The sequence below is a fragment of the Labeo rohita genome, chromosome 9 (genome assembly GCF_022985175.1).
Source record: "Labeo rohita strain BAU-BD-2019 chromosome 9, IGBB_LRoh.1.0, whole genome shotgun sequence".
Taxonomy (NCBI): domain Eukaryota; kingdom Metazoa; phylum Chordata; class Actinopteri; order Cypriniformes; family Cyprinidae; genus Labeo; species Labeo rohita.
The window spans coordinates 40,911,127-40,926,905 of NC_066877.1; the positions used below are offsets into that span (position 1 = coordinate 40,911,127).

The 15,779-nt window shown below is 37.8% G+C and overlaps 1 protein-coding gene across 1 annotated transcript; it reads right to left on the minus strand.

Moving 5' to 3' along the window:
• Positions 1–5,841: 5,841 nt before the first annotated feature.
• On the minus strand, positions 5,842–15,464 carry LOC127171055 (gastrula zinc finger protein XlCGF7.1). Its single transcript, XM_051119478.1, has 3 exons — positions 15,429–15,464; positions 14,777–14,926; positions 5,842–7,582 (listed from the first exon to the last, which is right to left on the minus strand). Exons 2-3 carry the CDS (start codon positions 14,853–14,855, stop codon positions 6,864–6,866), a joined length of 798 nt encoding a protein of 265 aa, XP_050975435.1. The 5' UTR covers positions 14,856–14,926; positions 15,429–15,464; the 3' UTR covers positions 5,842–6,863.
• Positions 15,465–15,779: the final 315 nt, after the last annotated feature.

The following is a 15,779-nucleotide window of genomic DNA, read 5'->3' on the forward strand; positions in this document are numbered from 1 at the left end:
CTGAGATGACTCCCCATTTAAATAAACAAAGTGGTAGTGATCAGACAGGTAGGATCTAAACCATCTTAAAGCCTGCCCTTGGATACCTGCATAATTTTGTAGTCGATCTATTAGTATGTCATGATCTATAGTGTCAAACGCAGCACTAAGATCAAGTAAAACTAGCAGTGAGATGCAGCCTTGGTCTGACGCAAGAAGCAAATCATTAGTGATTTTAACAAGTGCAGTTTCTGTGCTGTGATGGGGCCTGAAGTCTGACTGAAATTCTTCATAGATATCATTTTTTTGCAAGAATGAGCACAGTTGAGCAGATACAATTTTCTCTAAAATTTTAGACATAAATGGAAGATTAGAAATGGGTCTGTAATTTGCCAGTTCACTAGGGTCTAGTTGTGGTTTCTTAATAAGAGGCTTAATAACCGCCAGCTTGAATGGTTTAGGGACGTGACCTAAAGATAACGATGAGTTGATAATATTGAGAAGCGGTTCTTCTGCCACAGGTAACAATTCTTTCAGTAATTTAGTGGGTACAGGATCTAATAGGCATGTTGTTGGTTTAGACACAGTGATGAGTTTATTTAACTCTTCCTGTCCTATAGCGGTAAAGTACTGCAGTTTTTCTTTGGGTGCGACGAAAGAAGTTGACATATTAGACGCAGTATAATCTGCGTTGGTTATTGTATTTCTGATGTTATCTATTTTATCAGTGAAGAAATTCATAAAGTCATTGCTATTAAACTGTAAAGGAATATTTAGCTCAGGTGGCGTCTGGTTATTTGTTAATCTAGCCACTGTGCTAAATAAAAACCTTGGATTGTTTTTGTTATTTTCTATGAGTTTACAGATATGTTCAGCCCTAGCAGCTTTTAAAGCTGCTAATAATGAAATTAAAAAAAAAATTGTATAAGAACTTTGGTATATTAGAGTGGCTGGATAAAATGATAGCTGGTCTAAAAAGAATGTAATACATTAAGTTTACTTATATTTGGTCAGAAATCGCACCCTGTATGTATGTGTATATATAAACGTGTATATATATATAAAATCACATATTGCTTTGGCAATGATTAGATACTGAACTGCAAAACAGTTTTTTTTTTTTTTACCTACCTGTGCTACCTCCCTACACCATACGTTTTCTCTTGGAAACAGCATGGTGCAGTGACCACAAGTACACCTTTTGCAAAATTATTAGACATTTATGAATAAAAATGTTATGCTAATTTCATGTCGGACTTGGGCTTGTAGAAGAGTTTTAGTCGTCTTTTATTAGTTAGTTACCTTTCCGACAATTCTCCCGTCCGCGCTGCCCCCAGTTCATCTATATTTTCCTTCATAGTCCCAGCAGGGGCTAATGGTTCAAATAGAAAGGGCAGGGGACCTTCACTGCTATCCACTGTGTCTCCATTTAGCCCTGGGGATTCAGGAGGAGAGACGTCCTCCACCTCAGCAGAGCCCTGTGTACTGCTACTGCTAACTTCAGTGTCACTGTCCATCTTCATTATGAGTTTTCTGTGGGCACGTAGGTCTGGGCTACGTACGGGACTTTTTTTTTCTTTGAAACATAATTATTTTCAAATATTATTATATACACACTATATACACACTATAAATGTGTGTATAAACAATTGTATTTATAATGAAAAAAATAAATGTATATGTACAGTTATATTTGTTATGGAATTATGATTAATCTAATATATGTAACAGGGCATTCAATTACTTTTAAAAGGATGAACAAACGGTTGTCGGGGTATTTCTTCGACATTTATCTTTGGCAGCAATAAAAATCCTGCATTTCCTCACATTGTATAGTCGGTATGGGCCACTGACAGATGACAGTTGCTCGCCCTCTTCCCTGCTTTGCCCTGTCACGCCCACTCCCCCTCCCTTCGGCCCATACACGCCCATTCAAGTTTTCAAAAACATTCTGAGGCAGACTTGAACTGAAATTATTCAAATAATTGCAGGGTGAAGGGAGGAGTATTGTTCAGTGTGTGGAATATTGAATCTCCCCACATGGACGAGCCCTGTATTTGGGTCATCAATATCTATTTCACTTGAATGGCTTCTATTTATTATTTTTAAAACGAAGGGAAATAGTGAAAAAAAAAAGTTAAAAATAAACGTTACTGTGTGTGTCCTGCTTTCTTAGGTTCAGTGTGAAAAGTTTCATGTCAAGTGCCTAAATCTTGCAGTCGCACAGGAAGACCAACCATGGTTTTGTTGTTTGTGTGTTTAACAAACTGACTTTAATAATTTTAAAAAAGTACATCCAGATGCTGCTCTACCAGAATGTGTAGCTGCAGAACTGCAGTGCAGACAGTATTTTCAAACTTGTTTAATAGTGGCGTGACCTTCTTTTCCAAGATTATTGAACTGGATGCTGTGCCATTGAAGAACTCCATAGAATACAGTGATGGTAGAAATTAAACATCTAGAGTAAATATTTGCATATTAAACAAATTATTATAGAGAAATTTTTATTGTTGCTGAAGGAAAATCTATAGCATTAAAAGACATAATGTGATAAGTGATATTTGCTGGTACATCTGTAGTTGGTTGTTTGCACACAATGAGAAAAAATGACAACTTTTTAGACGGTCCCTATCTTGTTTGACAAAATACGTTGCAGAGGTAACAGACACATAGACTTTAATTGGGATGAAACCAAATGTCTAATGAATGTCAAACGTAAAACTAAATTTACCTCAATTACATTGCACACAAAAGACTTAAAAGGCTGCAGTGTCTATTTTTGCTGCGTTACCAATAAACACGTTGAATAGAATCTACCATAAACATTTCTGTCGACAGAATCTCAAAGTAGACTTGAAGCAAATCAACAAGTGAATTACCCACTGCTTTAAAACAGATAACTATTTGAAAAAAAAACAGGCACACAAACACATTTAGTCAGATTAAATCTTACTGAAAAAAGCAAATTAAGCCGTTTATATTCTGAAATCTAGTTCTAGGTTTTGTTCGTTGTGCATTACATTACATTTAGATGTAAATGGTGTTTTTCCTGACACAGACAGTTCCCAAGCACGGGATGGGCATCTGCATCTGACTTTATTTTGGGTACGTCCAGATTCCTCTGCAGTTTTTGTGAAAAACAAAACACTAAATATCCATTCACGCCATGCAACATGCAGCAGTATATAACATAGATTATATTTTGTACGAAGATGCAGATTCGTCACGTGACACATGAAATTGGGGAAGCCGTTAGTAAGTTTGATTTATTAATGTACCAAATAACAATTTTAAAATATAATAAAATAACTATATTATGTGCATATTTGCTTTTTAGCTGAAAAGATTATTAATGAACAAATATTTAGTCAAATCTTTCAATCACGCGCGTGACGTCATAATTCGAACCGTCGGTCACGTGTCACCCATGCAATAAAAGATCTCGTGCGCGTTCAACATCTTCATATTCCAGTCAACAGAGAGAAAAGTTCACTGTGCTTTTCCAAGTGTTGACAGGCATAACATAAAGAGTGATATGGTTTACTTATGACCTGTCTCAAGTTCTGAAATTGTTTACACAGCCAGATCCTGCCGCTCCCACAGAGGCACAACTACCACAGTTTTGGCAGCAGTTCCCCAGAGGACTGAAACCTGACCTTGTCTTCAGATTTGGTTTTTCACTGGTGCTGGAGCCACAGCTGGAACCGTTCAGAACCGGCTCGTGTTACCACCGGCGGGGAGCAGAACTGTGTACCTCACCAGTTTTTCAGAAAGACCTCGAAGCATTTTAAATTTAAGTAGTCTATGCAGTTTAGTTAATTTACAGATTTAATATTACTGTAATGTTTGATTTTGATGTATGATTTGCTGTAGAAATAAAGGTGACACTTATTGATGATGACTGCACTGAAACTAATTTGTATATTTTTGTGCAACTGTTCTGTTTTTTTAACCGCTCGCTCTGTGGATCAGGGCCAAACATGTGGCTGTTGCGTGGGCAGAACCTTGAGCGCCACTGCTGGGAAACCATTGTTCCTGCATTGCTCAAGCAATCACATTTGTGGGAAAGGTAAAGTGATGGACATCTTCTGGTCAAAACAAGGTGAACATTGCTGGCTGTGATGTTGGACAGTACCTAATTGGAGACCCTGCTTACCCCCTGCAGAGCTGGCTAATGAATCCCTTCTCAGACGCGGCAGACCGACCCCCAACAACACACCTACAGGTACAGGTCAAGCAGCGCAAGCTCTGTAGTGGAGATGAGCTTTGGGAGGCTGAAGGGACGATGGCGCCGTCTCCTAAAGCGAAACGACTGCAACCTGGACCTTGTGTGCTTCACAATATCTGTGAGGAACATGGAGACGGTTTCACTGGGGATCATATGTCCATGCTGCAGTCAAACACACAGACCCCTGTTCAGCGAGCTGCATTATTGGAGTATTTCAACAGGCAGGAATGAATGAATTACTTCATATGCACTTTTTTTAATGTATAATAGTTGTATAATAGTATGTATAATTGTTGTTTTGAATTTGATAGATTAACTTTAAAGTAATTATTATATAATTTCTATTAATTTTACTGCAATTGTAATTATTCTAATCTGACTACTGTAATTAGTTTTTAATGTAATGTAAATAAACGACAATACAGAAACATGTTAAGTCAGATTTATTCAAATGATTAAAATACAGCTGAGAGCGAAGGCCCTCTTCCAAAAACAAGAAGAGATGTAGGCTGTATGTGTGAACAGACAGGAGCCCAGCAAACACAAGACGCTTTGATCACTTTTCACAATGTTGTATTTTGGTTGCAATTAGGTAATGTTGTAAAAATAAAAAATAATGTAACCAAAAAAAAATGTTTCAGAAATGCTGTAAAAATACAACCTGGTACATTTTCTTTAAGTAATAAAAAAAAAAGTAAATATCATGTTTTTCTGCTACGAAAATGAAACCAGACCAAACTGCAACTTTCAGGGGACGTTTTATTCAGGTGTTAAAATAATGTAATATGCACCTTGGAATAAGAAGTTTAAAAAACATCATGAAAGTACCAAAATACAACCTTGCAAGAACTATCTTCTGTATGTATCAGTAAATAGTGGCATTTTAACATTAATTAACAGATAGTCTGAGCAATATCAAAATGACTTAAAAGTAATATGTGAATCCTTACTTTTTAGTTGCCTTTGCTCAATTAATTGATAGAGTATATTCAAATAATAATCCACTTATCGATTATCGTTTCATAGTTAATTGTCATCACAAGCTACTACTAAACCCGTCGGAATATCACAACAACATTTTTCCTCATTTCGTCATACCCGATTAATTATTGGAAACTGTGTTTAATGTTTTGATGAAACATCTATGATGAATTGTTCATTAATAAATCACAACCATCTCGTGTTATGGGCATTGCCATTCATACAGGCTACAGCAGAAGTTATTTCACACAACTACTCGACGCTTCTGGACCGTGAAAAAGAGGAGGTGATCAGTGTCCCACTGAGTAAAATGGAAGTTAAAGGAATAATAACATCTGCTCTAAACAGGATATGGCAAGAGAAATGGAATAATGAGACAAACACCTATACAATATTCAGAATAAAGTTGGGGTTGAGAGAAAAAGTCACGGAAGCAGAAAGGAAGACTCTATAGTAACCAGACTCAGAATAGAGCACGCATTCCTTAATTACTCACTGTTCACAGGGAAAGGGAATTCACTGTACAAAGTATAACAGAGAAAGAATTAAACTTATAGATTCATTAAGGCATGTAAGAATGAATGACTTGTCAGTACTAAGTATATTTAGATATTTATTGTTGTTCCAAAGAGAAACAGGATTGTTCCACAGAATATAGGCTAGTGTCAAAGGTTTATTTATTTATTTATTATTATTATTATTATTTTCCAGTCAACATTTCACAGTTGGCGGCAGTAAATGCACCATTTAAGCTGGTTTGTCAAACCGCCATAAAACACCTAAAGAAGATGAAGCGATTCATAAAAACCACTTATACTCACTTCTGCTGTAAGTGAAGCTGGATCATGAATGATTTGTGTGAACATAGACGGATATTTGTAGATCGGGAGGCGCATTCCCTTCACAAACAAACGTAATCCACTGCATCTTCAGCAGCTCAGATGTCGGGAGTAAATGACGACCACTATGTTCATTATTACATCCAGTAACACAACACCTCAATCACTCAATCAGAGATATTCTTGTCTTATTACATCCCTGCTCCAGCATCAAAACAATGGAGGCATCGATACAGCTGGTCTGAGGTAAAACGCTCATGTCAATCAACTATTGTGGGAGCAGCCTCTGTCATGTGATGCCACAACAACAGGCATTTGAGAACGGCTCGATTTGAAAAAGGGATTTGTACATACACTGACAACACACATTAATGTTCAAACAACATGTAAAAGTGAACTTAGTATCTGATGAACACTTTAAAAAAATCCAATAATACCAATAATATAAAGAAAGTAAAGATTAAATAAAAACAAGTTTATATAATGGCTGCTTGTAAATCAGTTACCATGACAATCTCCAGCCAAACAAAAATCTGTTTTTTGCTTCAAATATTTTAAAAAACCCTGAAAAGATCAAAACTTTCCCTAGTCATTTATCATATTTAGGACTTATATGGACTAAGTTGTTTAAAGTGAATTTATTACAGTCTTTGCAAGGACGCACAGGTGTACCTTACTTTCCCCAGTGCACAGGTGAACTCTGAAATTGCTCCATTTTCTTATCACACTCAGAACACTGCAATTTCTTGCCAGACTGAGTTTGCAAGTAACACTTCAGATCTATTTGATATATGAAACTCTCACCAAAGTTACGTCTTAAACTCTTTTCGCATTTTTCACATGTGAATTCTCATATGAGTCTTGAGGTTTGTTTTTCTTGTGAAAGTCTTTCCACAGTGATGACACATAAAAGGCTCCTGTCCGATGTGAGTCATTACGTGTCTCTTGAAGTGTTTCCTGTGTGTGAATGTACTTCCACACTGAGGGCATATAAAACAGGTCTCTCTTGAGTGAAGCTCCACGTGCTTACTAAGGCCTTCCTTACGTACAAAACACTTTCCACACTGATCACATGTGAAAGGTTTCTCTCCAGTGTGAACTCTCATGTGAGCCGTCAGATTTCCCTTTCGGTTCGCAGTTTTTCCACACAGTTTGCAGGTGTATGGCTTCTCTCCAGTGTGAATTCTTATGTGCGTATGAAAAGTTGCTTTATGTGGGAAACTCTTTCCACAATGACCACATACAAATGGTTTCTCTCCGGTGTGAATTCTCATGTGAATCTTCAGATTATCTTTTCGTGGGAAGCTCTTTCCACACTGTTGGCAGGTGTAAGGCTTCTCTCCAGTGTGAATCCTCATGTGAATCTTTAGATTGTCTTTTCTTGGGAAACTCTTTCCACACTGTTGGCAGGTGAAATGACTTCTAGATCTAGTCTTCTGAGCTCTTTTTTGAGAGGAAGTCATTTTAGTCTGTGAACAACAAAAAGATGTTTCTCCAGCTCTAAAATCATGTTTTTCATTCAGATCTTGACTCTCCTCTTTCAGCGCCATCAGATCTAAGGCAAAAAAAAACAAATACATGTTAAGCCCAGTTTAATGGCATAAAGCAATGGGCATTAAAACTATGGAGTTAGAATTGTTGCATAATTCCAAATAAATACATTATGATCCACAAATAAATGTAAAGCGATTGACAAAAACAAAGCATATTCACAAAATAAATAGAATGAGATCCACAAATAAATCTTAGAGTTCCACAAACATGAATTATATTCACAAGAAAAAAAATTAGAATTGCAAATAAAAAACATACTCACAAATATATTTTTTTATTTTACAAACACAACTTTTGCCCAGCATTTATTTGTGAATCGCGTACTGTGCATTTGTGGATCGCAGCGCGTATTTGTGGATTTTGAAACATTTCAAGCTTCAAGACGCACACTGATCCACAAATGGATGGACTCCACCCACCTTCTACTTAAGCCAATCAGATACCGGCCACGTGGGGCTGACCAATCGTTGCATGTTCTCGCTCCAACCAATCACGTTTTGCCTTACAATCAGTGCGGGACCAGCCGTAATTCAGGACAATTAACCAGTCTCTTCAAAATGGACGACCAGGACAGTGGTGCTCATCACAGCATTATTGTAATAATATCTAAAATAAAACAAGTAATGTTATGTGTAATGTAATCAGTGTTTCATGTATCACTGAGTCGATGCGTGTTTTGACCGTGAGTGTGTTTAGCAAACTAGTATTGTACGGTGACAGGGAGGGGAGGTCTTCGGTTCACTTAGTTTTGTCGTGGCCACGACATATAAACTCATGGGAACGTGATAATATAACACAGCCACGAGATATTAATTCGTGGGAACGTGATATTACATCGTGGCCACGAGAACGTTTTGTCGAGGTAACGACATACTTATGCCACGACTTCTTATGTTGAGGGAACGACATATTTTTCTCGTGGCCACGAGTTTATTGCATAAACAAACCTCCGTGACCACAGCAACCCGGGATTATCAGAGATGGATTCATTATTGTGAATATAATTCATGTTTGTGGAACTCTAAGATTTATTTGTGGATCTCATTCTATTTATTTTGTGAATATGCTTTGTTTTTGTCAATCGCTTTACATTTATTTGTGGATCATAATGTATTTATTTGGAATTATGCAACAATTCTAACTCCATATAAAACATTTAGACATTTAAAACATCAAAACCAACAATACAGCTGTCAGCTGAGATGACGGGCTCTAGCACTATGGGCCACTGTCACAAATGGGGGGCACATGCATTAAAGTGAGTAAATAAAGTTTGTGCTACACTTCTTGCTGCCAGCTGATGGCAGCCGGACCCTCAGAAGGCAAAGTCTGTTTTACAAGACACAGTTTCTGCTGCCAGTTGGTGGCACTGTGACCATGTTCAGCCTCTTTGACCAGTCATACAGCAAAACTAATTTTTCACTATAAATGTATCAACATATCAAACATCAAAAACCCATCATCTTCAAATATCTTGGCATTGTGGTGACCAAGTTTGATGACAATCACATGAATCCCCTAGAAGGAGTGCATACGCTATTCACAAAATCCATTTACGAACGTCCGTCAGGTGAAGCTGATAACTGTAATGTTGAAAGATGTCTGTCTTGATAAGAACAGTATATGTACAGAGTTTGGTGACTATGGGTAACACTGACCTTAGTACTTCAATCAAAATGGGGCACTACAGACATTTCCTACACCTAATGGTTCACAACTCTGAAGTGCATGTAACGTTTAGTTTAACATCAAAACATGATGCCATTACATCAACATAGACCACAACATTCTCTGATTATTATGCTGACACTTGTGCACAAGCATTAGCATGGTTTAGGTTCTATCGATCTGACCACTGTTACTCTTGTTTGATGAGACGTCTCTTTATTTACACAAAGTATGGAGTGCCGCAGGGCGCGGTATTAGGTCCTCTCCTTCCCTCCTTATATACTGCATGTTCACCCTGAGGGACATCATTTATTTTCACTGTTATGCAGAAGATACTCAGGTTTATATTTTAACCTGAAAACACTGCACAACTTAAAGGGGTCATCAGATGCCAAATTTTAAGTTGAAATGATTCTTTAGTGTCTTAATAAAAAGTCTATAACATGCTTTGGTTGAAGAAGTCCACTTCCAGAACAAAGATTTACAGATAATGTACTCACCCCCTTGTCATCCAAGATGTTCATGTCTTTCTTTCTTCAGTCGTAAAGAAATTATGTTTTTTGAGGTTTTATTTCAGGATTTTTCTCCATATAATGGACTGATATGATGCCCCGATTTTGAACTTCCAAAATGCAGTTTAAATACGGCTTCAAACGATCCCAAATGCGGTTGTAAACAATCCCAGTCGAGGAAGAAGGGTCTTATCTAGTGAAACGATCGGTTATTTTCATTAAAAATAATACAGTTTATATACTTTATGTCTAACGCTCGCCCTGTCTTGCTCTTCCTGACCTCTGTTTTTTTCCGGTTCATGACCGGTTTATATATCACTGTTTTACCTATTTTGTTTGATCTTCTTTGCATGTTCACTTTGCAAAGACTGGGTCGGAACGTCTGCAGCGATGTAGGATGATTTTGAAATGATTTTTGAAGTTGAGGGAGAAAATACAATTGAAGTTTTTCGACATACCCTAACTGTCTTGAGTCAGAATACACAGAGTTCAGGGAGAGAAAGGCAAGACGAGCGTTTGAGATTAAAAAGTATTTAAGCTGTATTTTTTTAAATGAAAATAACCGATTGTTTCGCTAGATAAGATTCTTCTTCCTCAGCTGGGATCATTTACAACCCTATTTGGGATCGATTTGGGAAAAAAATCCTGAAATGTTTTCCTCAAAAAACATTATTTCTTTATGATTGAAGAAAGACATGAACATCATGGATGACAAGGGGGTAAGTACATTATCTGTAAATTGTTGTTCTGGAAGTGGACTTCTTTAAAATTTCTCAGTGGTAGTGTAAAAAACACCCTTTGGGGCTGTACAGTGCAAAATATACTGCTTAGTAGTGTGAAGTGATTTCATTGTGTGTGTGATTATACTTAGTAGTTATGGGTGTGCAATATGACAATTTTTGATTAAAATGTTTCCACGATCTTCCCCGAAGCATATTCGTTACTTACTACAAAATAGTCAGAAGAACACGGACTGCAGGAAAGCAGATTTGATGAATCAGTGTGCTGGCGCTTGCAAGTTAGTCTCCTAAAAATACCTTTGCTGATGTGCAAACAAGTGCACACACAACTGCGGATGATTCATTTTCCACTCAAGTTGAGCCTGGGGTGTGCGATATACAGTATATCTTCTGCGATAATATGGTAAGTGTTGTTGTAAAGATGTGCAATCTGACATTATCAAGTAGGCTCAGTTGCGTACGGGACACCCCCGCAGCCCCCGCGATGCGTGGGGGCCCCGCCTCTTTGGAGGGCCCTGCCGCAGGCCCTTCTAAAAGGCGTTCACAAACCACATAGGCTAGAACGAGGGAGGAGTATAGTTTTAATGGCAAAACCTATTTATAATGTTAAATAACATTTTTTAAAACACCTTTTTAAAATAAGATTAATTTAGATGTTACCAGATAAAGCACATTTTTAGATTAGCATTACGCTTAACCTCATGTATTTACCTGTTGGTCCGTGTGCGAGCACCCATCCCCCACTGTTATTAAAAAAAAAAACAGGCTAGGCTAACGCTTTACGCTTCACTTGACTAAAGATTAATTCGCTGAAAATGAAAAGGAAATATTTAAGTGGAGCCCAAAAAAGGCTGATTAAACAGAAGAGCATAGAAAATAGTGCTAAATTTACGAAAACAATGTCACTATTCTTTCATCACCCGTAGACAGCCCCACACATCTTGATGTGCTAGGTAAGTGTTACCGTTAGTAGGAGTGTGCCGTTAGCTAAACAGACAAATAAACAGATCAAATCAAATTTGCAGTCTCTTGATCTTTGCCGAGGCATTTATTTATTTATATCTATTTATTTATTACAAAACGCTAATTTCGCCCTGTAGTTACCCCATCGGCCGTCAGCGCAGCTAGTAATGATCAGCTCCTGGACTGTCATGCTTCTTTGACCCTGCCCAGCAACAGGGAAACCAACTTAGAATCACTCTCAGAAAATGGCAGCACTCTCAAACCAGCAAACTCTGAGACTGAGCCTGAAGTATCACCATGCATCGACCTTCTTCCACCTAGTAGTTCAAAATCAAAACTCAGTACTCCCCCACTATCACCAGTCCTAGAATGTAGCAACCCCGGTCCCAGCCAAACTGTCAGCGATAACACCTGCACTTCAGCATCCACTCCAGTACCCTGCTCGCAGTATCCATCAGACAGGGCAAATTACCCAGTCGATATCGCTGATGATGAAATTAAACGATGCTTTCTAAGAAATGGCCCGTGCCAGCCTGAGGGACCATTCCCCCGTGATGTAAAGAATAGATGCTTCTCTGCAGAATTTTACTACAGAACATCTAAAAAGGGTAGTAAAATTTCTCGTAGATGGCTTTGTTACTTGCCCAAAATGGATCGAGTTTACTGCGAGCCTTGCTAGCTTTTTGGAGAGAGAATCAAACAACGGATTTTCTTTGTCGCTCATTGAACTTCTTACGTGATATGACCCGGTACTGCAAAGGCTGCTTGAAAGGAAAAGCAAGATAAACTATCTCAGTCCACGCATTCAAAACAAAATCATAACTATGTTCGCTCAAAAAGTGAAGCGCTGAATTGTAAACGTAATAAAAGAAGCTGACTTTTACTCTGTTATAATGGACACAACACAAGACATCTCCAAAGAAGATCAGCTGAGCCAAGTGTTCAGATACGTCACCATCGTTAAGGATCAAATGAGACGAAAATTAATGAGAGCTTTTTGGGTTTCCTTGCAGTACATGACCAAAGTGCTTTGGGGCTAGAAAAAGAAATAGTTAAGCTTTTAGAGGCTGAAGGCATATCTATAAACAGGTGCCGAGGTCCGGGATATGAGGGTGCAAGTGCAATGGGTGGACCATATTCTGGAGTTCAGAAATGCATTCTTGCAAGGGAAGCCCAAGCAATTTACATCCACTGCGCCTCCCACAACTTGAATCTGGTTCTTAACGACACCTGCCAGAATGTTGCAGAGGTGCGTGAATATTATGACACCATACAAAAACTTTGTCTTCTTTAGTGGGAGCATAAAGAGGTGGGAACTGTTAGAGGGACATCTCTCTGGGTCATCTGGCCAGCGCACATTGAAGCGACTATGTCCTACGCGTTGGGCATCCAGAAATGATGCAATCGAAGCCTTGCGATTTCGCTATGTGGATGTTTTACAAGCGCTCAGTAAAATCATTCTTCTCTCCAAGAAACCTGATGAGCGCACAGAAGCTCTGGGTTTGAAAAAAGCAGTGGAAAGTTTCGATTTTGTCCTAATGACAGTAATGCAGGGCAAAATTTTGGAGACCGTAAACGTTGCCTCGCGTGCTCTCCAAGACAAAAACATTGACATCATGCTGGCCAGCAAACTCCTAGGGAATGCAATAGACACACTCACCAAACTAAGAGGGGAGTTTGAGAGCCTACAAGCCACAGTTTTGGCAGAATCATGGGGCATTAGGTCTTCATTTACTCACAAGCGCGCAAGGCGCATTAAAACACACTTTGATGAATTATGTGAAGACCAGCGTCTGCAAAACGCCAAGGAGTATTTTAGGGTGTCAGTTTTTTGCGCAACGATTGACACACGTACAGGACAACTGCAACGCAGGTTCTGTGGAATGAATGAAGTGGCAACACGTTTTGGGTTTTTGAACCCTGGTCTGCTGCTGCGCTTCTCTGACAATGACCTGTTTTAAACTTTGCCATGCAATTGTTATTGTTCAGAAATGCGCTGAAGCCCGAAATACAGGAGATTGAACGTGGCTCCGTTGCAGATCTTGCGCAGCTGTTGTTTATTAAACACCACTCTATTCTGCCCAGTGTCCCCGATGTTGCAACAGCTCTCAAGTTGTTCCTGACTTTACCTGTAACGGTTGCAACTGCTGAAAGATCGTTCTCGAAGTTGAAATTGATCAAGACATTTCTCCGGAGCACAATGTCACAAGAAAGACTGTCGAGTTTAGCTCTCAAGTATTGAGAACGCCCGTGCTCACAACATTGACATTAAAGATGCAGTTTGCACACCAAAACGTGTGGAGAGCGCAAAGGATTCGCTAGAGGTTTTGTTTGCCAGTTGATCGTCAGAAGTTGGTATGCGAATTTGTTTAAATGTAAAGTAGTTCTTTAAATGTAGCATATATCGTAAAATGTAGAGTCATTCCTTTTTTCTTTTACATTCCTCATTTTCTTACTACACAATAATTTATTTTTTACAATTACGCATGCTTGTGTAGGCCAACTTGTAGGCTGACTTGTTCTGCACCTTACACCAATTTTATTGAGCCTATACTGTTTAATAAAATACGTAGACCGGGGCCATTGTGTGTTTTTATTATTATACCTTGATTTATTAGTCTATTAAAACTCAAAATTCCAGGCAATCTAAACTGTAGATAGCCAAAATGCTTCTGTATGCTTTTTTTAATATAATTTAATACAGTTAACTCAATCTGTCACACATAGAGTAGCGTTTTTCTGCAGATGTCAGCAGGATAACACATTTAATAAACATTCAAGTTCAGTAAAGCAATAAGTGACTTACATTTTAGACATAACATTGCTTGCTTTTGCTCAATTTTGCCAACAAAAATAGTTCCAAACAAGGTCACAGCACTGTCACAGCACTGTTTTGCGTCTCTGAGCAATGGACAGTGTTAATTTATTGAATGAATCCGCTTTTTGAACGACTCGGTTGATGTCTTAAATTATTTCAAATATCAGTATTCAGCATTTTATGTTAAAAACAAAACAAATCTGTAACAGCAGTTTAAATGCATCCATGTCCCCTCTGAGATACATTAATACATCTAAATGCTATTTCAGATGCAGATTTCAGAAATGTTTTCTTATGTTGGAATGAAAGACACTAAGCACCGGATGAAGTGCTTCTTATTCTTACCCAAAAATACAACATGGAAGAAAAAGTTAAAGCCGAACACAATCTTGCTACTCTGATAAAATACTTTCTTCAATATCATTCATCTCAGTAGAGCCAGACATTTAATGAGGATCAAATGAGTGAGTTCAGCTTAGAGAATGAAAACCAACCTGTTTGTTCCTCAGTATCTTCATGTTCGAATGTTTCTTCAATCTTCAAGTCTTCACTCTCCTCCTTAATAAACGCCATCTTTATAATAGGGTGTCACGAGGATCTCGGTTGATTCAGCAGGATATTTTTGAGTATTTGGGCACTATGTCCTGTTTAAGATGAGAACAATTAACAAAGAAAAATAAATCTCTAAAAACCTATAATTATAACAAAATGTTTTTAGTGCAAATTAATAAGAGGACGCAAATGATATATTAAGTTCATATTCAAAATGGCATTTACTGATGGTATTTATATTTATTAGATTACACTTTAATTAAAACAGTTTAAGTTTGTTTGGAAAAGTTGCGATTACAGGTTTGTGTTTGTGTTTGTGTTTTGAGCAGCAGGTGTCGTCAGTGTGCGAGCGATTCGAATCACTGAATCATTTCACGATGCAATTGATTCATTTGACTCGGAGATTCGAAAAGATGCGTTTTTCCATCACGACTGCATTTGTGTTTATGATAAACGATATAAGGGGCGAAAAGAGACGCCCTTTTTCTGTCATTCACGCGTTTACTCACACATTAGGTAAGCAGTGTTACAGTCATTTCACAGTTTATATACAATTCTCTAAATAAACTGTATAAAATGATTAAAAGCACACACCTTTTTGTCAACCTAATCAAAGACGCAGTCCGGCGGCGCAGCCGTATGACGTCACAACTCCGGACCAAAATAAATGTCTTGTCTGCACACTAAATTTTTTATTTATATTTAATTATCCTAAGTAAAGTGCTTTTAATTCATTAGTAACTAACTGTTATTCTCGGGATAAACTCTAGGATCTTGATCTTCAAATTACAGGACTACAAAGAAATTTAAATATTTCAAACTCATAAAGAATTTGTATACCCAAATTAAATTTGTGGTTGCAGAGAGATTTAACTTTAATTTAATAAACTCAACCCTTTTGAAAAATGTATTGATCTTTTTCCATCTCAGTTTCTCCCAGAACAA

Excerpts from the sequence above, each read along its gene's own strand:
- LOC127171055 (XM_051119478.1), bottom strand. The coding sequence starts at position 14,855 with ATGGCGTTTATTAAGGAGGAGAGTGAAGACTTGAAGATTGAAGAAACA. Across the intron at positions 7,583-14,776 it reads AGATACTGAGGAACAAACAG|ATCTGATGGCGCTGAAAGAG; the intron begins GTTGGTTTTCAT and ends TTTTTGCCTTAG.